This window comes from Crotalus tigris, unplaced genomic scaffold (genome assembly GCF_016545835.1).
Source record: "Crotalus tigris isolate CLP2741 ecotype Arizona unplaced genomic scaffold, ASM1654583v1 scf7180000017605.3043972, whole genome shotgun sequence".
Lineage (NCBI taxonomy): Eukaryota > Metazoa > Chordata > Lepidosauria > Squamata > Viperidae > Crotalus > Crotalus tigris.
The window spans coordinates 796,975-822,615 of record NW_024096508.1 but is presented as its reverse complement, the minus strand read 5'-3'; the positions used below and the strand labels follow the sequence as shown (position 1 = coordinate 822,615).

At 40.8% G+C, this 25,641-nt stretch overlaps 1 protein-coding gene across 7 annotated transcripts in view; it reads right to left on the bottom strand.

Moving 5' to 3' along the window:
• TXNDC16 (thioredoxin domain containing 16) overlaps positions 1 to 25,592 on the bottom strand; it is a 52,922-nt gene extending 27,330 nt beyond the window's left edge. For 4 of the 7 annotated variants that reach the window (XM_039320767.1, XM_039320776.1, XM_039320758.1 and 1 more), the window contains exons 1-12: positions 24,746 to 25,591; positions 19,263 to 19,485; positions 16,847 to 16,929; positions 15,491 to 15,564; positions 13,346 to 13,420; positions 11,951 to 12,072; positions 10,570 to 10,657; positions 9,379 to 9,535; positions 7,079 to 7,245; positions 3,313 to 3,373; positions 2,723 to 2,894; positions 712 to 858 (exon numbers count right to left, since the gene is read on the bottom strand). In XM_039320767.1, coding sequence (XP_039176701.1) covers positions 712 to 858; positions 2,723 to 2,894; positions 3,313 to 3,373; positions 7,079 to 7,245; positions 9,379 to 9,535; positions 10,570 to 10,657; positions 11,951 to 12,072; positions 13,346 to 13,420; positions 15,491 to 15,564; positions 16,847 to 16,929; positions 19,263 to 19,434 — 1,318 coding nt within the window. In that variant the 5' untranslated portion in view covers positions 19,435 to 19,485; positions 24,746 to 25,591. Of the gene's footprint in view, positions 1 to 711; positions 859 to 2,722; positions 2,895 to 3,312; positions 3,374 to 7,078; positions 7,246 to 9,378; positions 9,536 to 10,569; positions 10,658 to 11,950; positions 12,073 to 13,345; positions 13,421 to 15,490; positions 15,565 to 16,846; positions 16,930 to 19,262; positions 19,486 to 24,745 lie in introns of all 7 variants that reach the window. The other 3 variants (XM_039320783.1, XM_039320792.1, XM_039320799.1) reach the window with 3 other exon arrangements.
• Between the last annotated feature and the right edge of the window lie 49 nt (positions 25,593 to 25,641).

Below are 25,641 nucleotides of genomic sequence, written 5' to 3'. Positions count from 1 at the left end.
CTGCTCTTTAGAAGGCCAGATCCTGAAGTTGAAACTCAAGTACTTTGGCCACCTAATGAGAAGAAAGGATTCACTGGAGAAGAGCCTAATGCTGGGAAAGATTGAGGGCAATAGAAGAAGGGGATGACAGAGAATGAGATGGCTGGATGGAGTCACTGAAGCAATAGGTGGTAGAGGACAGGAAGACCTGGAGGAATGTTGTCCATGAGGTCGCGATGGGTCGGACACGACTTCGCAATTAACAACAACAACAATGGACAAAATCTTGCCAAGCTAAAGTTATAACTTTCTAACTTACTAGATATAATCTGAGAGATTCTAGGGTGTGGCTGCTCTGAATCTCTTCCTCTTTCCCTCCACTAGTTCAGGACTATGCAGTGTCTTGATCTGGGTGTTTCTCTCATGAGATTTACTACCTCATCCCTGCAAAAGCTCTGTGTTGCCAAAACTCTTCTCCACTGATTCTCCTGGTCCACACTCCATTACAAACAGCCTCACCTACTTATTCATTTTATTTCTCTATCGTATTTGTATGGCCGCCCATCTCACAAGAGCGTGACTGGGCGGTTACATCCATGTGCTTCAATAATGTCACAACAGCCATAACCTATACAAACTAAGCATTTAAAACAGCTTAAATTCTAAAGAGCACTACAGCAAATAGAAGGCACCAAAATCACACTGCAAAACACCTTGCAAAATCTGACTTACAGCTGGCATAGAAGAGCACTGCTGTATGGTTGGTCTCTGCCAGAAATGAGAGGAAGGATTCTTCTGCCAGGGTATGGATGAGTTCCAGGGGGAGTTCATGCTTCCGATCTCTGACAACAGATTCCACCACCTCATCATCCTGAATTTCTGCAAAGCAGATGCACATTCTAATTTACAAGAGCGACAGGGTGGAGAAAAGGTACTTATATTAGCATTGGTCTGAATACACTCTGAGGAAAAAATGACGGGAGAAAATATAATGGAACTGTCTTTTTTTTCAGCCATCACTTGCTTCAGATTTTATAGGTTTCGTAGTCCAAGGTTCATAATGCACCTCCTCCCAAACAGACCTGCCTCTTGTTTCTCACCATCACCATCTGCCCCTTCACTTGCCCCTTCCTTGAGGTTGGGATTGCCTAGACCAGGGGTAGGCAACCTTGGCTCTTTTATGACTCATGGACTTCCAATTCCCAGAATTCCTGAGCCAGCATAGCTCAGGAATTCTGGGAGTTGAAGTCCATGAGTCATAAAAGAGCCAAGGTTGCCTACCCCTGGCCTAGACATTGAGGAATTTAACTCCCAGCATCCCTTATCACTGGCCATACTCTTAGGAAAGAGTAGTTCAACTTTATGGTTTGGGCTTAGCAGGAGAAGGCAACACAAATGGTCATGGCTGCTCCTTGTTCTTGCTTCTGTCACCACTTGATTGTTCAATAAGATCTTCCAAAAAAGGTGACAGAGATAAGAAGAATGACAACTTTGGGGAACATCAGTAGGATTCCTCTGAATCCTGGCAAGTAGGACAATGCCAATCTCTGACCTCTATCCTTTGGTCAGCCAAGATGAAATGAGGCCACTGGACTTTCGTCAGCAAAATCAGAGGCAAAAGATATCCAGTAGGAAAGCCTCTTTAAGAATATAGTAAAAAAAAAAAAAGGATGTGACTCAAAGAATAATCAAGAACTATTAAAAAAGACTTATCAGCTGAAGTTAAGAGACCATGAGATGATTGCCTTCCCTCTTGTCAAAGTTTTGGGAATCCAGTTGGGCTACATAAGACAGACAATTGTAAAAAAAAAAACCCACATATTTTGGGGTAAGTATGCTTGCCTTGACACAGAATGGCCCTATCATAAAATGTTTATTTTCTAGAAAGCAAACTGCTGAATTTTCTCCCTAATACCCTCCTTCCCTGCAGGATACTATCAGCCCGTAGTAAAAAAAAGAATATATTTTTGCACTACCAATGGATACCTTTATTAACAAAATACTAGGCAGCAGTTGTTTATCATGTTTATTTTCAGCTCCAAGCCCTATGAAGAATTCAAGAGAATTCTGGGGAATAAATGATTTGGAAATTGCTTTCCAGCAAATGCTGGTGGCCTCTGATGCAAATATCAACCCTTGTTAGCTTTTAACAACCAGCCAATATTGGTTATGTGCTGCCCTCTAGCTGGGCCAATATACAATAATATGTAGAAACAGCGTGACTGCAAAACAAATTGCGTAAATAATTTGCTCATCTCTGGTGAATATGGAATCTATCCAGGCTACCAGGAAAAGAAAATGTGTCAAAAATCAGCATTTTGAGCATGTTATTTTAACTATCAAGCTGTAGAAGGACGGCGATGAAATGTGTTACTGATAAAGGAGAATATTTGTATCTCAGGGTTGAAATGAGGGGTCCCTGGTGCTCTCTGAGCTTGGTTGTTTTCTTGCAGATGTTTCATTACCCAAACTAGGTGACATCATCAGTCTAGCAGATGACAGCAGCTAAATGTAGATGATCTTTAATATGTAGATGATGTACCTAGTTTGGGTAATGAAACATCGGCAAGAAAACAACCTTATCAGAGAGCACCAAGGACCCCTCAATGAAACGTGTATCAGACAGGCTAGTGAATACAATGAGAAAAATAATTTTTGTCTACCTTTTTTTTAATTGGAAAGCAAAGAAATAAATTTGTGAAAACTTAACAGGTCAAAGACACTTCTGAGGAATCTTAATTACCTTGTTCATTGTTCTCATTCTTCACTCCCTCCTCCTCCTCCTCCTCCTCCTCCTCCTCCTCTTCATAAACCTCTTCATTATTATCCAGACTAGGTTTGCTCTGCTCACCATTTATCACCAATGCTACAATTTCATCTGCATCTTTCAAAGTGAGGTATTTAACAGGCATATCCTGCAGAGATGTACAAATATCCAAAAATGTGGCCCAAAATATGATGTAAGGGAGAGTCCAGATTTCAATTGTTCAGCACACCACATAATCAGAGGTAAGGCATGGGAATTATTATAATCCTTATAAACAAATGGGGTTGCTGCTATTGAATATTGATCTTCAGATCAAATCTCCAACTCTCAGTATTAGATGCATTTTGACTGACACTATTAAGAGCTGTCTGGAAATATTCCAAGGTTATCATCACCAATAAAAAATACATTACTAGTATACACTCTATATCACAGAACAGCTAAGGCTGCAGATTTTATGTGCATAATTCTGGAACTAAGCAGGAGCATTTCCTTTCCAGCAGACAAGCCTAGGATTGCACAATAAATTAAAAAGTCAGTCTGAAATAACTACGATGACCACTTACCTCCTCAATTGTCTTGATAGCCACATTGTATCGGGAAGAAACATCCAGACCAACAGAATTCCTTTAATGACATAAAAGTTTAAATTGTGAGTTACAATATATAGAGAATCACACCTTTGCAATGTTTTCAGAGATAAATGAGCAATACTGCATCAGACCACATTATTATTGTGTTCAAATTATTCAAAACGTCTCTGTACGAAAACAGATGCTCCATGAAAAACAATTAGCATGTCAGAAAGATTAAATGAAAACCCTTTTGCCCTGATGTGCTACTTATCCATGTCTATAGATATAAGGGAGAAAGCCATGGTCTTATCTACAAATGCAACCAAAGTATTAACTAGTTTGTTCAAATTCTTTTTGTCCTGATTAGACATAGACATAGAAGCATAGGGCTGGAAGGGACTTTGGAGGTCTTCTAGTTCTAGTCCAATCCCTGTCTAAGGCAGGAGTCCTTTTACCGTCCCAGACAAATGCTTGTCCAGTGTTTTCTTGAAGACCTCCAGCATGGAGCACCCACAACTCTGCGAGGCAAGCTGTTATTCCATGGATTGTTCTCACTGTCAGGAAATTTCTCCTTAGCTCCAGGTGGAATCTCCCTTCCACTCATTGCTCCTTGTCCTGCCTTCAAGTACTTTGGAGAATAAGTCAACCCTCTCTTCTCTGTGAAAACCCTTCAACTTATTTTGTTTGACTGCCCTTCTTAATCCACTTGTCCTTAATTTCTCTTATCTATCCAAATGTTCTTTCACTGTGACAAATTTCCTCTTGGGTCTGAGACCAAACTTTCATGAGCCCAGGTATATCTCCAGGTCCTTTGGTTCTGCCAACAGTATTCCCAACAAAACTAGATGGGGAACTCATCAAATTTGCAGACGACACCAAGCTGGCAGGAATAGCCAACACTCCAGAAGATAGGCTTAAGATACAGAAGGATCTGGACAGACTTGAACACTGGGCACTAATTAACAAAATGAAATTCAATGGTGAAAAAAGCAAGGTTCTACATTTACGCAAAAAAACCGAAATGCACAGGTATAGTATAGGGGGTACCTTGCTCAATAGTAGTAACTGTGAGAGGGACTTCGGAGTTCTAGTGGACAATCACCTAAATATGAACCAGCAGTGTGCTGCATGTGCCAAAAAGGCCAACACAGTGCTAGGCTGCATTAACAGAGGGATAGAATCAAGATCACATGAAGTATTAATACCACTTTACAATGTCTTGGTAAGGCCACACTTAGAATACTGCATCCAGTTTTGGTCACCACGATGTAAAAAAGATGTTGAGACTCTAGAAAGAGTACAGAGAAGAACAACAAAGATGATTAGGGGACTGGAGGCCAAAGCATATAAGGAACGACTGCTGGAATTGGGTATGCCTAGTTTAATGAAGAGAAGGACGAGGGGGGACATGATAGCAGCGTTCCAATATCTCAGGGGCTGCCACAAAGAAGAGGGAGTCAAGCTATTTTCCAAAGCGCCTGAAGGCAGGACAAGAAGCAACGGGTGGAAACTAATCAAGGAGAGAAGCAACCTAGAAATAAGGAGAAACTTCCTGACAGAATAATTAACCAGTGGAACAACCTGCCTCCAGAAGCAGTGAATGCTCCAACACTGGAAGTTGTTAAGAAGAGACTGGACAGCCATTTGTCCGAAATGGTATAGGGTTTCCTGCCTGAGCAGGACTAGATGGCCTCCAAGGTCCCTTCCAACTTTACTACTACTACTACTACTACTACTACTACTACTACTACTACTACTACTACTATTATTATTATTATTATTATTATTATTATTATTATTATTATTATTATTATTATTATTAAAATATGTGGAACTCTCTCCTTGGCTACAACACATGTACACAGAGATAACAAAAGATGCCGAGCCACAGACTTCACTGAGAAGTCCAGTCATGGCATCCAGGGTTACCTGCTTTATAAAAAGAATTGTTTCATATTGCTTTTACTTGCTTCCTTTGAGCAATGCTTGAGGATCAAATTGTACATTACACTATTGTATATACATAATAGAGCACAAGTAAACATTAACATTAGTAAAGCACCAGCATGAAAGTCCCAGAACCACATGGAAGCTGAAGAAGCCTATTTAACATCATCCCTGCATCCATCCCTGCATGAATTATTGTGGAATTATCATATTAATTATTTTGCTTTGATCTAAAGCAAAGTAAAATCAAATTTGTGTTCTGACCCTTCCCATTACTTTTGGAGTATGGTCCAGCAAAGCATTCCTAACACACACAGAGACACAAACACACACCCCAACTAAGGTATATGACCTCTCACTAAGCTGAAATTAGAAAGAAAAGCAGATGTGGATTCTGCCTAGTGCAGCCACATTTATTATCTGGTTCATTGGCCAAATTTTAACTGCCCACAAGTTTTGGGATGTAACTGTTAGGGTAAGGAGTGCTGGAAATTGTAACTCAACAACTTCTGGCCAATTATAAATCCAAATGATGTTAAAATTGTTTCACAAGCAGAAGTCACAAAAGCCCAAATGGTATGAACGCACATTTTAATACACACTTTTTTTTATAGCAAATGTTCAGAAGTTTAAAGGCTTTAAGTCATTTAACCAATGGTTAGTAAAGACAGAGACACAAATAACATTTCAATAAGCTAATGGTTTGAATAATAGCTTATTCTCCCTCTCCCAGCTTAATTGCAAACTGACCAAATTATGAAAGATAAGCAAGTGTATTCAGCTCTTGCAGAATTCATCTTTTATTTATTTCAGCAGGGTGCTCATGTTGGGAACTCATGCTTGCTCTTTCCTATCTGCGCTGACAAGATCTTATATTGCTGATGTTGTTTAATCGCAGGAATGAGCATTACTGCAGGAACACCTGCCCATCTATAGCCTGTTTCAGTCAAATCCATCCTATTTGCTAGGAATAATAAGAACAGCATTCAAACATTTCTTGCAGACATCAGTTTGGGAAGGGATGCAATTAAGATTCAGGCACCCAGGTTAATTTCTTAAGCCAAGTCTTTTTTAACCGTGGCAACTTTAAGATGTGTAGATTCTGAGAGTTGAAGTCCACACAACTTAAAGTTGCTAAGGTGGAGTTACACTGTCCTAAGCAAAAGGATAGGCTTCAACCTTAGACATGTTTGATTGGAAGTAAGTCCCTCCTCTAAATCTTTCCAGGGATATTTGTGGAAGTTGGAAAGGTTGGGGGACAAAACTGTCAAGATGGCAGTCACAATCAAAGTTCAGTCTCTTATTACATGCATGTTGGATGCATCATATCAACATAAATTTTAATGAGGAGCTTTAACTGGAGCTTCAACCGTGCAGTAGCATTTGCCTCCATCCTGGAGGCAAGTCTATGGAGATTCTCAGTCATCCAGGTCATGGTTGTTCCAAAGATACATTGTTAAAAGGCAACTGGACTTTGTTTTTCCTTAAAAATGTTTTGCTTGTCTCCAAGAAGCTTCTTCCACTTTGGAAGAAGCTTCTTTCCAAGCTTCTTAGATGAGAAAAAAAATGTCATCAAGAAAAAACAAAGTCCAGTTGCCTTTTGAAAGTACACCTTTGGAACAACCATGACCTGGATGACTGAGAATCTCCATAATCTTGTCTCCATGATTTTTGGGACCCCATGCAGATGCCCCTGACACTTGATGTGAGTCTTTGAGCATTTCCAGCCTAAAGAATTACACTGATAAGAACAGTGATAGGATAAATCCTCCCCTTTTTTCTGCCTCCCCACTTTTTAATTCCAAAGGACCTTGACAAAAGGAGGACTCCTGCTTTCCCCAGCACCTGCCAGGCTACAGATTCGGCAATCATCTTGTCTGCTTCCAAGGTTTCTTCCTGGCTCAGAATGAAAATGAGTGGTAGACCAAGTTGGAGATGAGTAGTTGAAATCTTTTCAGGATCTTCTGCAACCTCCACCTGGAGAAAAAACACCAGTATAAAAGATCAGCTGAGATGTGCTGCAGGTGGACCATCAAGTGGACATGATACAGAAGAAAAAGGAATGGGCAGGACAAACTCCACCATAGTAGCAATGCTTTTTATGAGGATAGTTTCTAGTAACTATCTTCCCTTGCCAAGACTTTCTTTTTTGGGGAAGGAAAGGATGCTGTGCTATTTTGGAGCTTGGTCCTGCTACTAATTGATGAGGCCAAAATATGATTTTCTTCCACTAAAGAAAAGGGAAGAAATTTTAGGATATTAAGCTCTAATATTTACAACATTTTAGACTGGATTTACTTTAATCTGACCAACAGCAAAAGATGTTTTCAGAATATAAGTCCTAGACCCAGTATGCAAACCAAATACTTCTCTGATATTTTGTGCTACCGGTACTTGCTAAAAATAATCGTAGCTTTTATTTTCAAAATTTGCTAAATGTAGTGAAAGGGGATATATTTCCACCTATCCATTATCCCCTTTCTTCCTTGTACCTTTCCCAGCATTAGATTCTTTTCTAGAGAATTGGATCTTTGCACAATGTGCCCGAAGTAGGATAATCTGAGCCCAATCATTTGTGACTCAAATAAGAACTCTGGGTTTATTTGATCAATGATTCGTTTGTTTTCTTGGTTGTCCATGATATGCTCAGGATTGTTCTCCAACACCAAAGTTCAGAAGTGTCAATACTCTTCTTATCTTGCTTCTTCAAAGTCCAACTTTTGCTTCCGTACAGCATCATGAGGAATACCATGGCTTACATGATTCTGATCTTTGTCGGTGTAGATACATCATGGCATTTGAATAATTCTTCAAAGGCTTTCATGGCTGCTTTACCAAGTGCTAGTCTGCAGTGCATTTCTTGACTGCTTGTTCCTTTACTGTTGATAATTGATGCTAAAAATCAGAAGCTATCCACCACTTTAATATCTTCACTGTCAATTCTAAGGGTGGTTGTTCTACCGGTTATCATGTATTTGGTCTTTAATTTTAGCTCCATTTTTTCACTGTGGTTCTTGACTTTTATTATTAGAGCTTAGAGATCCTTTGCGTTTTCAGCTGTTAGAGTTGTTTCATCAGCATAGCATAGGTTATTGGTGTTTCTTCTTCTAATTTTAAAACCTCACTTATCTTCTAATCCAGTTCCCCATAATATATATACTGTATATGTGTGTGTGTGCAGTCCTCGACTTACAACAATTCAGCCCAAAATTTATGTTGTTTAGTGAGATATTTGTTAAGTGAATTTTGCCCCATTTTACAACCTTTCTAGCCATAGTTGTTAAGTGAATCATTGCAGTTGTTAAGTTAGTAACACGGTTGTTAAGTGAATCTGGTTTCCCATTGACTCTGCTTGTCAGAAGGTCTCCAGAGGTGATCACATGGCCCCAACCGTCATAAATATGAACCAGTTGCCAACCATCCGAATGTTGTTCATGTGACCATGAGGATGCTGCAATGGTCGTAAGTGTGCTGTTGTAACTTTGAATGGTCACTAAATGAACTGTTTGTGTGTGTGTGTGTGCGTGTGTGTGTGTGTGTGTGTGTGTGTGTGTGTGTAAACCTCTTAGAGAGGGCTGTAAAGCACTGTGAAGTGGTATATAATTCTAAGTGCTATTGCTATGGTGCAGTTTTGTCAAAAACTGGAAGTAACCTCCAGTTTTTGGCAAAACTGTCATAAAATGCAGTCCCACGACCACGGAACACCGCAAATGCCCATAAATGTGGCCATATTACCGAGTGCTCAAAATGTAGTCACTTAACCACAGGGGGAGGAGGGGAGCGGGTTTGTCATAATTGGGTCATAACTTCAAATGGTCACTGACTAGTCATAAGGCAAAGACTACTGTACTGTATTGCACATACTTTCAATTTCCTTTTTGCTTAAAAACAATAACAACAGGATTTCCCCCCCCCCGTTCCTTTAACATTTCCATTGATTCCACTAGCCCAGGGACAACCATGCTGGCTCATGGGAGTTGAAGTCCACGAGTCATAAAAGAGCCAAGGTTGCCTACCCCTGCACTAGCCCTTCTGGATGCAACTCGTCTCTGATACGTTTTGAAGGGAATTCAGAACACAAGAGGAACATCTTGAAAAGAAGTCACCTACCACCAGAGGCTCCCCCATCAGTTTCAGAAACTTGTGGATGCTTAACGTAGTCAATGGCTGTTCCATCAGAGTCCTGTGGCATGGCTGTTTAGGATCCATGGCCACCTTACAGTGGCAAAAGAAGAGTTTCGAAGACGGCACCTCTGGCTCTTCACTGCTGAAGTAGGAAACCACAAATCAAAAAATGAGTTGGCTTTGTCTGCCACATCCCAACCCCTGGCTACACTATGTACAGGATGGAAGACAAACAAAAAACAAGGCCTTCTACCATATGTGAAAGGTCATCGTGTGTGTGTGTGTGTGTGTGTGTGTGTGTGTGTGTGTGTGTGTATTCATTCCAAACAGCTACCTGTATCAAAGCCTCGATTCCTTAATTCAGCAGCCCCCAACCTTTTGGGCACCAGCGACCAGTTCTGTGGAGAGAAATTTGTCCATGGACTGGAAGGGGCGTGGTTTCACATGCTGCCTGCATCCCGCAGATGGGGCTTCACTTGTTTGTGCGGCCCAATTTCTGGCATGCCACAGACTGGTGCCGGTCCACGGACTGGGGATTGGAGACCACTGCCTTAAGTGACACCTACATTTTTAATAGATCCACAAAACTGGTGACCAGTTACTCACCACTCCCTTCTTAGCATCGCTGCCTTTACTTGGTTGGACCTCTATATCCAGCCAGACTTGCCACTTCTCCAAATTCTTCTATCTTTTTCATAAGCTTAAAGCTTGTCTCAAGAGGCTCTTCTAATATAAAGACTAAATCGTCTGCAAATGCTTGTAATTTGTATTTTTCATTTTTTATTTCCAGTCTTTTAAATTCCATCTCTTAAATTCCGCCTAATATTTCTATTTAATACCTCCAATGTTAGTATGAATAGCAATGGAGATAGTGGACACTCTTGTCTTGTGCCTATTTTAATATTGAAATTTTCTGTAAAATCTCCATTTACAATTACTTTAGCTGTTTTGTCTGTAATAAATTGTTTTGATTATATTTATGAAGTTTTTCCCAAAGTCATTGCTGCCTTTACTTGGTTGGACCTCTATATCTAGCCATGGCAGTAACCAGAGCAGAATTGTTGCCTCTTAAGAGGATGAAGCTGTCTTCCCTCATGTTCTGTTTCTGATTGGCATTTAATGCTAGCCTGAAGACTTTGGCCTGATGCATATGGGCTCTTCTAGAGAAATGCCTACCGAATGCTCTTCAGAACTGCCACTTCAGTAGTTAAGGCAAACTTAACTGAGCCATAAACAAATGCAGCCTCCATGAAGACTCGGTGCTCTAGAAAGAGAAAATGTTTATTCATCAATTCCTCTAGATGACTAAAGCTTGTCTTTCTGTCTCTCTTCTTCCTTTCCCCTTAAATCAAAAATATGGGTAGCCTTTGGACGTCTGAGCCTTTTGAAAAACAACCACTGCTTAGTAATTTTTCAACTTAGAAAAAACAATACTGAGTATAAGGGATACAATAGTAACCGCATTTAATTTAATTCAAATTGAAAAAAAATTAATTTTGGAGACTGTTCTTTAGAACGCTGGGGTACATGTAGTCCTCGACTTATGAAAATTAAGCCCAACATTTTTGTTGCTAAGTGAGACATTTGTTAACTGAGTTTGTGCCCCATTTTAGACCTTTCTTGCCATAGTTTTAAGTAAATCACTATAGTTGTTAAGTTAGTAACAAAGTTGTTAAATGAATCTGGCTTCCCGATTGACTTTGCTTGTTAGAAGATTGCAAAAGGTGATCATATGACCCTGGGACACTGCAACCGTCATAAATATGAGTCAGTTGCCAAGCATCTGCATTTTGATCACATGACCATGGGGATGCTACAATGGTCGTGTGAAAAACGGTCATAAGTCGCTTTTTTTCAGCGCTGTTGCAACTTCAAACGGTCACTAAATGAACTGTTGTAAGTCGAGGACTACCTGTACTCCAGAAACAAAGCACAACCAGGAGTACTACTTCTATCTTTATTGTAAAGTTACATTAACAGAATCTTGCCGTTCCAAAGGTGCTTCTCCCTTCCTTTCCTTTTACTCTCTGGAAAACTAGGGAGGATCCCTCCTGAGATGCTTCCCACACCCTCCTTCCTCCTTCTCTGGGCTGAGATACCTTTTACACCCTAATTGTCCAGTCTGCGGCTCTTCCTCCTGTCATCCAAGATCATTCCCACGTACCATTACGGTTCTTCAGTGTACCACTCAAAGGCCAAGTATACTCCTTCATTGTGGAGAACACCACACACTCACTCCTGTCCTAAACCAACTTAATCCTGACTTTGCAAACTCCAGGCAAAATCTACCCATGTCAAATGCTATTCAAGTTTATGGCATGTACGAACAGACATAATACATATCACTTACCTTTTATTTATCTACATATTAGTCATACATACTGCTTACCTCTTCCAGCCCAGTTCAAAATACAAGAGAAAACTATAAGACAGCACTAAAAATAGAAAACATTTAGCAGGAAAGTGGCATGTTAGTTCAAAGCAAAACATATCGCAAAAGCAGCAGCCCATGAATGATAGAAAGCTTTGTGAATGGGTACTAGAGCTGTAGGATTACCTGCTGTCCCAATAGCTTGCACATATGCGAAAGCAAGATCAGACCAACCCTTCAGAGAGTCTTCTAAATGCTGAAGGTCCATCAGCGTTGAAATATATTTCACTTCATTGAAGAGGAGAGCACTGGGAAGAAAACAGGATGACCAATATGTGAAGACCCTCAGCAAGAAAACAAGCCATCTGCATTTTAAGTAAGAGAATTTAAAAGGGGCCTAAAACACAATGCCCTTTATATTACCGTAATTTAATAAACATGTATATACTTCCTGTTTGATGGCTTTCAAACTGGTTCCTCCTAAAAACAGCTAAATAAATTAGGAAACTTTGTATTTAAAAAAACCCTAAGTTGTGCTCTACAAATCAGAATGTATGGCTTGTTATTCTGAGAAATCCACGAAAATAATGAACTGTAGTTTCAGATTGAGCTTGCTAGACACAAGGATGTGTGAATCCATTCAAGTCCAGTGAGATCTACTTTGAGTTTGTTTGTTTTGGTGCCTTCAAGTTAGTATTGACTCCCAGCTACTACTTGGACAAGTCCTTGCAGTTTTCCTGAGAAGATTTTGGAAGTGGTTTGCCATTGCTTCCTTCCTAGAGCTGAGAGGGAGGGACTGGCTCAAGGTCATCCAGCTGGCTTTATGATGAATGGGACTAAAATTCTTGGTCTCCCAATTTCTAGCTTGGTGTCTTAACTACTACATTGGCTATCTTTGCTTTTTTAGCAAAGCAGTATTCTGGTCCCTATTAAGTGATTCATTTTAAATAGAAGTGGTACAACTCCACACCCCAATGGATCCTGAACCCAGGCCACTGTTGGTTGCTGTGCAGAAATTTGGCTTGTACATCACCACAGGGTGGCACCCAAAGAAAGAGTAATAAAGAATAATATAGAACTCAGCTTGGAAGAATTGTCACATGTCATTCTTGGTTTTGGGCCTGACAGATTATCAACATTTCAAGGAAATAAATCCAAGCCCTTTAACAACTACGAGGTCAGATCTTTATTACAAACTCCTACCAAAGACTCCTTGCTCTGTCACTTTTCTGCTTCGTTCCTAAAATCCTGCTGTCTAGAACTCTCTCTGGTAATTTCTCATTAACCAGCTGGGACTATCTGCTTTCCATTAAAAAAATGAAAAGCAGCTCATTAGGGAAAATAACATCAGGAAATACCCCAAACAAGAGAATTTTAACTAGCTTTAATATTTTTTAAATTGTATTTGTATTTAGCTTTGTTTGCTGCCTTGAATAAAGGCAGGATGTCTTCTCCTCCTTCTCCTCCTTCTACCACTTTGGGTGTTGAGAGAGAGTTTTGGTTCTCGCTCTTCTGGCAGCTTCAATTCTTGTTATTTACAGGCAGGATGTACATTGAGAAAATAAAAGAAAGAGAACTTACAAAAGTACATTTGCCACAATGGCATCCAAGCTGAACAAGGCATCTATGGCAAGTTCATGAACCAACACATGGGCTCTGGAAAACAAGATAAATGCTTATAGCTAGCTGGCAGCTTCTGCAAGAATATAAACACAGTCTATCACATGCTGCATCTTTGGGATGGTGGGAGTCAGACTTCTTTACGGGGTGCCAGTGAACCTTCAATATGCCCAGTAACATGCAGAATGGAAGCAAAGCTACTGAATGCCATTTCTATTTAATATGTGTTTCTGTTGCACCGAGCAGTTGTATCGAATGGTGTCCAGACTAAGATCTGACCCCTCAATCTTTCAAGAACCCTCAGAACCAGCCCTTTTCTCAAATGATAGTTGATCTGATTTGCTATAGATTCATATGTCTAAGGGCTGAATGTCTACAGTGATTCTAAGTCATCCAGGTCATGGTTGTCCCAAAGGTGCTTTCCCCAAAATTCACTTTCTGGACAGAGAGGACCACTGCTTTGGCGTGAGGTCAAAGAGGCCATCTATGTTAAAATTGAACATCCCTCTCTCAACAGAAGGGGAAAGATACAAATCTCTTGTTTACAATGCAGTCCTTTCAGGAGTCCCAAGAAGACTCCACACCCATTAGCACACTGATTCGGGTGATCTGAGGATATAGATAAATCCCCAGGTGGTCTCAAAGAATATAAATCCTTCTATTTCCCACCAGTCAGCTAGAACTGAAGAAGCTTCTCAGATGAGAAGTGAAACGTTTTCAAGGAAAAAAACAAGAAAAGCATCTTTGGGTCTGAGGGCTGAAGCTTGCAAGATGGGAAATAAGGAACCTAAGAGAAGACACGATCATTATGTAAACATAGGTCAGGCTGCTAGAGTCTTCAGGCCATACTATTTAGTTAATATACCCCTTGATAAAACTGCTTAAATTGGTGATCCTCACCACATCTGATGGCATTGGTGTTTGGTCTAGTTACAAAATCAATACTTCTCTTATTAGAATTGAATAGGTTTGAAACTCACTACTGGAATTCTAATACTGGGAGAAAAAAAATAGCTGGGTCCACCTTTTCCACAACGTGCATGTTTTTATACACAGCCATCAGAACCTAATGGTTCATTTAATGAAATGGGGTGTTTCAGCAAAATAAAAGCATCTGTTTTCAGTTCAAAGCACGGATAAAGAAGTTCATTTCATTCCAGAGCAGACCAAACTCAGCCTTCTCTCCTTTGCTTTCCTACGATTAATAGGCTAACTTTGGGTGACCAAAGTTAAATTTTCCTAAATATATAAATAAACTCAGCTGCCCTTGTTTTGTTAGCCTCCAAATGTTGTGTTAAAATTCCTATCACCTTTGGGCAGGAAAAAAAAGAAGCTGGGGAAGGACACAGACTGAGGGAGAGCACACACAATCTGAGCTCAATGCCAAGCTATAGAAACAGTCCTCAGGTTATGACCACTTGTTCAGCAACCATTCAAACTAACAATGTTGCTGAATGAGGGGGACCTACAATAAAGCTGTAGCCGTTGCAGCATCCCCACGGGCACATGATTGTGGTTCAGGCATTTGGCAATCAGCTCACACCTGAAGAATCCTGCAGTTATATCAGTGTTTCCCAAACTTGACAATTTTAAGGCATGAGGACTTCAACTCCCAGAATTCCACAGCCAGCAACGCTGGCTGTGGAATTCTGGGAGTTGAAGTCCACATGCTTTAAAATTGTCAAGTTTGGGAAACACTGAGTTATATGATCAGTATTTGAGACCTTCCCACAAGCAAAATCATTGAGGAAGCCGGCATGAGATCTTTTCATCTACCTGAACACCATAATGCCATTGCAGCACTTCCCCATGCTCTATAGCACCTGACCACCCATAGTTCTCACCTGCTGGCCTGGGATTCCCACCTTTTCCAACATTGTGGTCACATAAGATCCTTGATTAATACCTGCACTGTCCTGGGATTATGACAGCAACCAGGACTGCCAGGATTGTTGTCACTAAGTGATACAATCATGTGACATCTTACTTTACAACTGCATTGCAAAGTGACAGACATTCTGGCCCAATGCCTGTTGTAACCCAAGGACTAGCTATGTAAGCTGAATCACTGTAATTTATTCATTTGTAATCAGACAAACTCTTTACCTGAATAGGTATACTTTTCCCAAGGAGTTATCTCCTCTGCAGTAGCTGGAGGCTTCTCCTCTTTGGCAGTTAACCTACGAAGAAGAAAAAATACTAACATCTATTGAGAAACAATCGTAATATTAACTACCATGTGGCAAAAGGATGAAACCTGCAAACAGCTCAGTTATATAATAGTGAAGTTGATTGCTATCATCAAGAATTAATCAAACCCAAACTTGCTTAGCTTTCTAGATCATTCTCAAATCACCTGCTGAGACTTACTGTGATTCATTTGGAAAACACTTATATGAAAACCTTCCTCTCAACCTCCACATCAACAAATTAGACAAACTGAGTGATGCATTAAATATACATTTCAGGAGTCTGAATTTGCTTATTTTTAGAAAACAACTTTGGGGAAACATCAGGATTGAGAATGAGGCCTATGAGTTGAGCTTTTGTGTCCTTGCATCACAATCCTGTTCAAAACCCTAACTTCCAAAGCTGTTTTTTGCTCTTGGAGAGAAGCTCCTATTAATATCAATAGTGAAATAGTAGCACCTATTATTATAAATAAAAGCAGACATGTTATATAAAACCATGATGTAAATGAATTGTCTCATTGGACCCATATTAAATGAGGAAAAAAACCCCTCTCTCCCTTTGTTATTCCCAGATCTCCAATGTTCTCCTTCTACATACCTTCTCTTTATACAGTGCTAGAAGGCAGCAACTCAATGATAGAACTGAGCCTTAGACATTCTAATTTATAAGCTAAGAAAAACATGCAGAACTTCTGGAATTTTTTCCAACCCTTTCCAGAGTAGCCCTAAATTCATGCATATGTATATACAGGCTACATAGACTCTGCCCTGGATCACATGAGTGCAACAGAGCAGCTGTCAATGTTTGAGCCTTTCCCACAGCTGGAAGAATGTCCTTCTTTATAGCCTCCAGATTGATCCAGGCCATTTTTTTTTTACCACATTCTTTTTCCCTGCACACCAAATGTGGTTCCATTCTATTTAGTATTCAGAGATTTACCATGCTGACAGACAGAGGGATACAGCCTCAATCGCTTTACTTAATTTCTTTCCAATTTTCTACTGAGTTGGGCAGAACAAAAAGAAAACAGTAATGGGAAAACGGTTATCTCAGGACTTAACAGTCAAACACATTGCACTAGGTAGACAGAGAATAAATTGACACAGTAGGATTATGTTTTGTTGAAAACAATAGAGAACTATTTCACTCTCCAATCAAAAGCTGATGTGCAATTTGTCATTTATATTGTAGTAGAATTTGGCTGGACTGTCTTGAAATTCCAAAAATGTCATGCTTCCCTAAGAATTATAAACCAGAAAACAATCCCACCTTTAAAATAGAAATCCCATAATCTTGGAGAGCTTCTCTGGAGTTCTCCAGCTGCTCCAAGAACACCTCACTATGTGGTAAAACTGGAATAAAAAAAACAAGACCTTCACTGGTATCATAATGACAATCACAGTGATGTTTTTAGTATTTCTAAAGCATTGTTTAATTTTCATCTTTTTTTCAGAAATCAGGGGAATAGAATAGAATAGAATAGAATTGAATAGAATAGAATAGAATAGAATAGAATTGAATAGAATAGAATAGAATAGAATAGAATAGAATAGAAAGGACTTTAAAGGTCTTCTAGTCCAGCCCCCAACACGAGCAGGAGAACCTATACCATCTCAGACAAGTGACTGTCCAATCTCGTGTTAAAAACCTCCAGTGATGGAGTGCCCATGATTTCTGGAGGCAAGGTGTTCCACTGGTTAATTGTCCTCACTGTTAGGAACTTTCTCCTTAATGCCAGATTGCTTCGCTCTTTGATCATTTTCCAACCATTGTTTCTTGTCCTGCCCTCTGGTGTGTTGGAGAATAATTTGACCCCCTCTTCCTTGTGGCAGCCTCTCAAATACTGGAATTCTGCTATCATGTCACCTGTTTCTTCTTTTCTTCAGACTAGCCAAACCCAAGTCCTGCAGCCACTCTTCATATGTTTTAGTCTCCAGGCCTTGGATCATCTTAGTTGCTCTTCTCTGAACTTTTTCCAAGGTCTCAACATCTTTTTTATAATATGGTGACCAAAACTGGTTGCAGTATTCCAGATGTTGTCTCACTAGGACTTTATAAAGCGGTACTAATACGGTACCAGCTTATATTGGATTTAACAGCAGGAATGAATGTACGGTATCACTCTCTCTGCATTGTTGGCTTGACTTGAGATCCTCATGTTGATTTAAGGCCATTTTTATTAACCAGCTTATCTTTTACCTCTGTTCTGTATCCATAATGACAAAGATAGGAAAGGGCACAGAAGGCCTTGAAGGACAGAAGGAAGAGCTACTACCAAGGCCAGATAAGAGGGGTTGGAGCCTGTGCCAAGAAAGTAATTTGAGCAAAGGTTTCAAACAAACCCCTCTCTACTTCACATGAAGATAAAAGAAAGGAAGGAAGAAGTACACTCAGACTTACATGATTTCATGACTAGGACTGTTATGTTAATAGCACTACAGGTAGTCCTCGACTTACAACCACAATTGAGCCCAATATTTCTGTTCCTAAGCAAGACATTTGTTATGTGAGCTTTGCCCCATTTTACGACTTTGCTCGCCACAGTTGTTAGTAAAATGAATCTAGCTTCCCCATTGACTTTGCTTGTCAAAAGGTCACAAAAGGGGACCACATGACCCCCAAGACATGGCAACTGTCATAAACATGAATCAGTTTCCAAGCATCCCAATATTGGTCATGTGACCATGGGGATGCTGCAACAGTCGTGTGAAAAACGGTCATAAGTTGCTTTTTTCAGTGCCATAGTAACTTTGAATATCACTAAATGAACTGTTGTAAATCGAGAATTGCCTGTACTGACTTATATGGCGCTGGTTTCTTAAACTGGCCTTCTCTAGAATGGCACGTAAATTATGAGATTCCTTCCCAATGAAATCTTGCTTGAACTTCCTCTCAAATCATCTTTTAAGGTGAGGAAAATCTCTTGCGGCTGAGCCCTATATCCAGTGCTGAATGGCATATAAAGATTAAAAGCTGGTGTGCCCAAGGGGAAAATTAAGCAAGCCATAAGAAAATTAAGCAGAGTTCAAAGTTGAGCTATATGTAAAATAAACAAGATAAATGTATCAGTGCCATCGTCAATATCAAAGGCTCCAGAAGGTGATCATAAATATTGATGGCTTTGTTGTGACTGTTCTTCCTCAGACATTAAATTAGATCAGGGTTGCCCTCTAAACAGCCAAAGTCACCTTCCTAAGGACAAGACACAGCCTATTCCAGTCGAACCACTATAGAAAGGGTCTTAAAGATAAATAAAGCATAGGGAAAAAAATCTGAACCACAGCTATGTAAGAAATCATTACGCCAACCAAAATATCACAAAATCATATACAATCTTTCACATTCTAGAGAACTCTTCATCAAATTAGACAGGTGGAAGGAACTAATGCCTGAGGGAATCAGATCACCATGGGTATCTCCCTCATCATCCACCCCACCTGACTTTTTGAAAGATTATTTGGAATCGGGGTTTCCACTATGAGTCATGGCTGACTAAAGACATCTCCATGAACAAGTGAATGGGACAAACATTGTGTAGAATGAAAAGCTCATTGTCATTATGAGTGAATCATCAGAATATATACTTTATGCACACTGCAACTTGGTTCCTAAACCTAGTCATGTAAGTTCTCTTTCTTTCCTAACCAATTTTCTCAAAAAAAAAAAATCTGGTGAAAATACTCACCATCCTTCTGAAAATAAACCAAAGATGCTTTAGATGCTTGCAAGTTGCTAAAATATTCCTGGGGACTTAACTCTGGAATCACATTTTTGACACTGCTTGTCACTGAGATGTAAGAAACTGACATGAGCAGGAAAAAGAAGCGAGTCCCTTGAGTTATTTGTGGTGATGACATGTCTCTAGCTGCTCAAAGTTGTCCCAGGGAGAATTCAAATTTAAAGATATACTGGGTAAAAAGGAAAAATAAATAAAATACAAACTTGTTATTCCATAGAAACGTACAATACAGATAAAAAGGTAAAGAATATCTTTCTACCCTAGTTCAACATTCTAACCCAGGGTTCCCCAAAGTGATCAATTTCGACCCCTCAAAAGTAGATAGGACTATCTATTATTGTGGTTGGTTGCACTGACTGGAGGAGTGGCCTAGAGGTGAAGATTCTTGCCTCCCATTCAGAAGGTTGAGAGTTCGACCCTAGGCAGTGACAGATATTTCTCTATCAGGGCTCAAAGAGAAAATATTTGTTGCCAATTCCAGTAAATGCTCAGATCCATTCAGTCACCTCAACTCCATCCAGGATTAAGGATGGCAGAAAGAAAAAAAATGTGTGTGGTTGGTTGCATAGTCAGCCAGATATTTAGACTGGATTTGGCATTTTTATCCACCTATCGTCCATTTCAGGATTTGGGATAGGCCAGGGGTAGGAAAAGAGCCAAGGTTGCCAACCCCTGGAATAGGCAAATGTCGTTTGATGTTGTTAAATATATCTTCACAAGATATAAACTTTCTAAGTAAAGCTGCCTTTTACAATAGACTGATGGTGATTTTGTTAATGCTGATGGTGTTCAAGTGGTGCTCCAGATGTTTTGAGATTGCACCCAAGGCGCCTATTACTGTTGATACTACTGTTGCTTTCTTTTGCCACAGTTGTTCAACTTCTATTTGCAGGTCTTTGTATTTTGTGAGGTTCTCTAGTTTTCTTCTATCCTGCTGTCTCAAGATATTACAATCATCCATTATCCAGATTTTGTATTTCTTATCAACAATTGTTAAGACTGGGTGTTGTGGTAGGTGTTGTCTATTTAAATTCTAAAGTCCCAAAGCACTTTAGCTTCTTTATTTTCTATGACTTTGTCTATTTTATGGTCTCACACAGTGCTTTTTTTTGTAAAAAAAAAAAAAAAAAAGATGCCGGAACTCACACACAGCTCCGATGGACTGGCAGAAACCTCTAGCATGCAGCATCTGGCTCTAGTCGAAAGCCTTTACGGAGCGGGGAGGGTACCGCTTTAGGGAGCTTCTGAGGCGGAGATCATGTGAGCAGGGTCAGCTGACGGACGCCATTGCCATGGCTTTTGAGAGGACGTTTCTTCAGAGCCACAATGTCTTCTGCCACCTCATCCTCCTTCGCCTCTGATGACCCAGAGGCTTCCTCTGGAGCCAGAGTGACCAAGGTGGTGATGGTGCTGCTGCTTTGGGAGAGCGCCTGGTCCCTTGAAGAGATTTGCTCCAGGAGCCAGTCGTGGTCCCTGGCGGCCAACGCGGGGGTCAGGACAGGCGGCAGTGGCGGGAACCCCGTGAATCAAGGCAGAGAAGGGGGTCTGCTTTCAGGGCCATGGGGTTGACCTTCTGGGTTGAACTTCAATGCCCCCAAATTCCCCTGGCAGCTTGCTTTCACCGAGCCAGAGCTTTACTCGCACTGGCGGCTTAGAAGAAGCCAGTTCTTCCCTTCCAAAAAAGGTGCCGGAAAGCCATTCCAGCACATTCTATGACAAAAAAATGCACTGGTCTCACAGGTTCTTGCTTGCAGGCAGATGGTATTTCTTGCAGATCTTCCAGTACACCATTGTTGCTACTTTGTCATGCTGTTGTTTGCAGTCACTCTTTACAATCGTTATGCAGCAGCTAACTAGGCACTCCACTGTTTGTTCAGCTTTTTTACAGTGGTGGCATTTGTTTTCTGTTGCTGTCTTTTCAATTCTGGCTTTGTATGCCTTTGTCCTTAAGGTTTGGTCTTATGCAGTTAAAATTAGCCCCATCTCTTTTTTCAACTTTCCTGCTCTTAGCCATTGCCAGATATTATGTGTTTTGCCTGTGTGTGTGTGTGTGTGTGTGTCCCAAAAGTGCTTTTTTTCATGAGGCAACTAGACTTTTTTGCTTTTCTTTGAAGTTTCATTTCTCATCCAAGAAGCTTCTTCAGCTCTTATTGGATGGTGGGGAATGGCAGGATTTATACTCCTTGCAGACAGCTGGTCATTTGCATTCTTTTAGTGAGTGCAAATGACCAGCTGTCTGCAAGGAATATAAATCCTTCAATTCCCATCCAATCAGAGCTGAAGAAGCTTCTTGGATGAGAAGCAAAACAAAGAAAAATTAAGAAAGTCCAGTTGCCTTGTGAAAAAAACACCTTTGGGACAACTGTGACCTGGATGACTGAGAATCTCCATAGATGTGTGTGTGTGTGTGTGTGTGTGTGTGCACTAGCCATGCAATACCTTCTCTTGCCATATCTCTTTTCTGTTGTTTAATTAGTCTTGTAGGATTCAGTAAGCCTTCAGGTGTACTAGGACATTTACAGCATGAGAAGTTCCATTTGAAAGGGAGTGCATCTTCTTCACTGGCCTTCAGATATTCTTCCAATTCTTCTTTAACAGTCTGGTATACTTGTAACATTCCACACTCTCCCAGGCTCCTTTGTAAGTAGAGTCTTGCTCAACATTGCTGCAATTACCTCATTTAATTGAGGACCACCTGTATTATTCCCAGGAATAAATATTTGGGGATAAATGAACAATCTGAAATTTCATGAGGGGCCTGACAAACTAAAGGGTTTGGGAATCCCTACTCTAACCATTACACCATGCTCCCTTTCAAATGGAACTTCTCATAATGTAAATATCCTTTTACAAGGCCTCTGGAGCCATGCAATTGGCTGGCACTATATCATCCACCCATTTCCCTCCGAAGCAGATAAGGCACAGATCAAAACTGATGATTTGTGAAGCTGGCAGTATCACAGTATCATTGCAGACTTCAGGATGTTTGCATGTGCACCTACACTTGCTCCCCCACCATAAAAACAAATGTGGCTAAAATGAGAATAGGGCATTTGAAAGTTATGCAACTATTTGTCTGAAGTGTTATAGGGCTTCCTGCTTTAGCAGGGGTTGGACTAGAACAGGGCTTTTCAACCAGTGGCACGGGTACCACCTGTGGTACATTGGCACCTGGCAGGTGGTACGCGACCATCCTAGAAAAGTGGTAGTGGAGGAGGGGAATGAGCTGAACCAGTGGCAGCACTGCACAAGCCTGAGCAAGAGATGGCTAGAGCTGCAGGGCTGTCAGGGCTCAGCAGAACAGCAGGATCAGCACTTATTCGGGGTTGTCAGGGCTCAATGGAAGCACCAGGATCAGTGCCAGGCTCCAGCTGGAGCTCGGCGCTGATCCTGGTGCTTCTGCTGAGCCCAGAAGACGCGCCGATCAGCTGGAATGTTGCAGCCTCTCCAGGGTCTTGTGATTTACATTCAGATGCTTGGCAACTAATTGATATTTATGACGATCACAGTGTTCCAGGGTCATGTGAAGTGACCAAAACCTGCTGCAACCACCCAGCAGACGGGGGGGGGGAATAAAAACCAAACACCCCCCCACCCCACCCCCACTGCCAATCCTCCACAGAAATGCTCACAACAATGAAAATCTAGGACAGGAGGAAGAGTGCCACCGGGTGGGCAGGCAGGTGTCTTGCTTGGCTGTGGCTTGGGGGGCACTTTTTCCAGTGCCATTGTAACTTCGAACAGTCACTAAGCAAACTGTTGTAAGTCAAGGACTACCTGTACTTTATCACTTTTTTTTTCCTTTTGGGGGGGCTCATCAAGTTTTTGACACCTTGCTAGGTGACTGGTGGTACTCGGACGTTGCCATATCCTAAAAGTGGTACAGTGGGTGAAAAGGTTGAAAAGCCCTGGACTAGAAGACCTCCAAGGTCCCTTCCAACTCTCTATTATTCTGTTATTCTCTTTGGGCTACCGCAAGGGAAACCGGTTGATTCAGGAGGAATCTTCACCTTTGCAGAGTTGGTATTCATTTTGGCTAATAGCTAACTAATAAACATGTTTCCTTTCATTTCTTATTGTAAATAAGTGAAAAAATATGTAAACCATAATTTTACAGGTGTGAAATTGTGTTGAATTTTAATGGAATGATTTTGGAAGATGTGGGACTAAATAGCTGCCCATGGTATATAGGCTTTCCAACTATCCACTGAGGGATTCACTTTTGGTGCTTGAATTCACTCCTTTTTAAAAACTATTTGAAATGTTAATAAAAATAAGCGTGAAGGATGTGTGCTACAAAGCAAAGCATCAACTTGCAGAGATTGTGGATTCCATACTGGCCTTGTAAACATACTAGCAAAGTATGGCATATTTTTGTAGGCCTGGGTTATGCTTTGAATTTCGACCAACTGTCTGGGGAAAAAAGATAAATTGGATGGCTTTAGCATGCATCCTGGGAGCTAAGGGGAGGGGGGGAGTTATGGAGAGGCAATCATTTTGTGAAAAGCCCTTGACATACTTTTGAGGTAGTCCCTAAAGATACTTAAGACATTCAATCTCAAAACTCAGATATTCACAATCTTTGAGGCATTTTGTCACTCTGACAATTAGGAAAAACATCGAATTTATATTCACTCCTCCAAACATCACATCACTTATCTCCTAGTACACGTGCTTATGAATTTGGCCATAATTATTCTCTGTAGCAGCCTCTTCCGTCTGGAATAAAGTTTCACCCAAGATCTCAATGGCCTGCACTCTGCTGTTGTTATAAGAGCTGTGAAGGAGACCTGGCTCTTGACCAAAAACTTTGGGGAAGAAACGGTGAGACACCTTGCTACAGTCCATTTAGTCTGTCGCCCTTGCCATTTTTATCTTTTATTGATCTTATAGGTAGTCCTCAGTTTACAACCACAATCAGGGTAAGAAAATTCATTGTTACGCAGTGTGATAAGTGAGGCATCCTATGACTGCACCTGATTTTACAACCTTTTTGCCACAATCATTTTATAAGATATCACAGGATCCCAATTTGGAACCTTCCAAACCAGCTTCTCCGTTGACTTTGCTTGTAGGAAGCCAGCTGGGAAAGTCACAAATGGTGATCACATGACCCCAGGATGCTGCAACTATCATAAATAGATGCCAGTCTCCAAGAGGCAAGATCACCATCGCAGGACTGCAGAGATGCTGCGATGATGTAAGTCCGAAGATCAGTCATAACTCACTTTTTTCAGCACTGTCGTAACTTTGAACGGTTGCTAAACCAATAAGTCAAGGACTAATTAATGATCAAAAATCATGAATTCTAATTTCTTTGATTGTTGTGAGCTGCCCAGAGTTACTGAGAGAAAGGTGGCATACAAGTGTAATTATTATCTCTTACTTTCAGAGCTATCACAATAAAACGATCAAAAGAAGTAACTCACCTGCCATTTCACTCTGTGTGTTTGGAATGCAGTCCAAGCTATTAGCCACCATCAATGTTCCTGGAGAATTTCCCGAACACGGAATTCCCCAAATCAATTGTGTTTTGAGAACTCCACTTCCACTGTCACCCAGACTTCAGACTCCATCAACTTTGATACATGAACACTCCAGTGATCCAGTAACTTTAAAATAGGCTGTAAAGACATTTCTTAAATAATACATTTCTTAAATACTGGTGTTTTATGAGTGAAAAACCAGGTTATGGAACATTATCTATCAATCAATCAATCAACAGCAAAAGGGTATGGTGGAAAAAATATGTTAAGTACTCAACCTCCAATCTTTCCAAATCTGAGCAGTACTAGTTTAATGACAAAGAAACAATTAAACAAAATCACAGCCGTCTTAACGAGCAGGGAGAGAGCACCGTTCAGACAAATGCATTTTGGAGATGGGGCGCGGGTTGACAACCGCACTTAAGAAAGGAGGCGATTCGCTTCCGGTCAGTTCGCAGAAATCCCGCTGCGCTGGACAGAGACGAAGGAATACAGCAATCGCTTTTGCAAAACGCTTCAAGCAATAATGCTGCAGCCCACCCATCCAAGGAGAAACGGAGAACGCAGTTATGAAAACAGTAAGCATTAACAAAAATCGTCTCCAGCAAGCATTTACTCGGGCGTAGGCCTCTCGCACCACTGATCCAGCAGCCAAACGCAAAGAAAAGCGAAAGCGAAGGAGAGAGGATTAAAAGAAGCGAACCGGATGGGGGAAGACAGCGCGCCGCACGGACAGGCAACGCCACTCTAAAAGAACTGATTAGAAAATCCGGTGGAGCAAGGGAAGGAGGGGGAGGGGGAGAAAGAGGGAGATAAAGAGGCGGAGCCTTCTCTGCTGA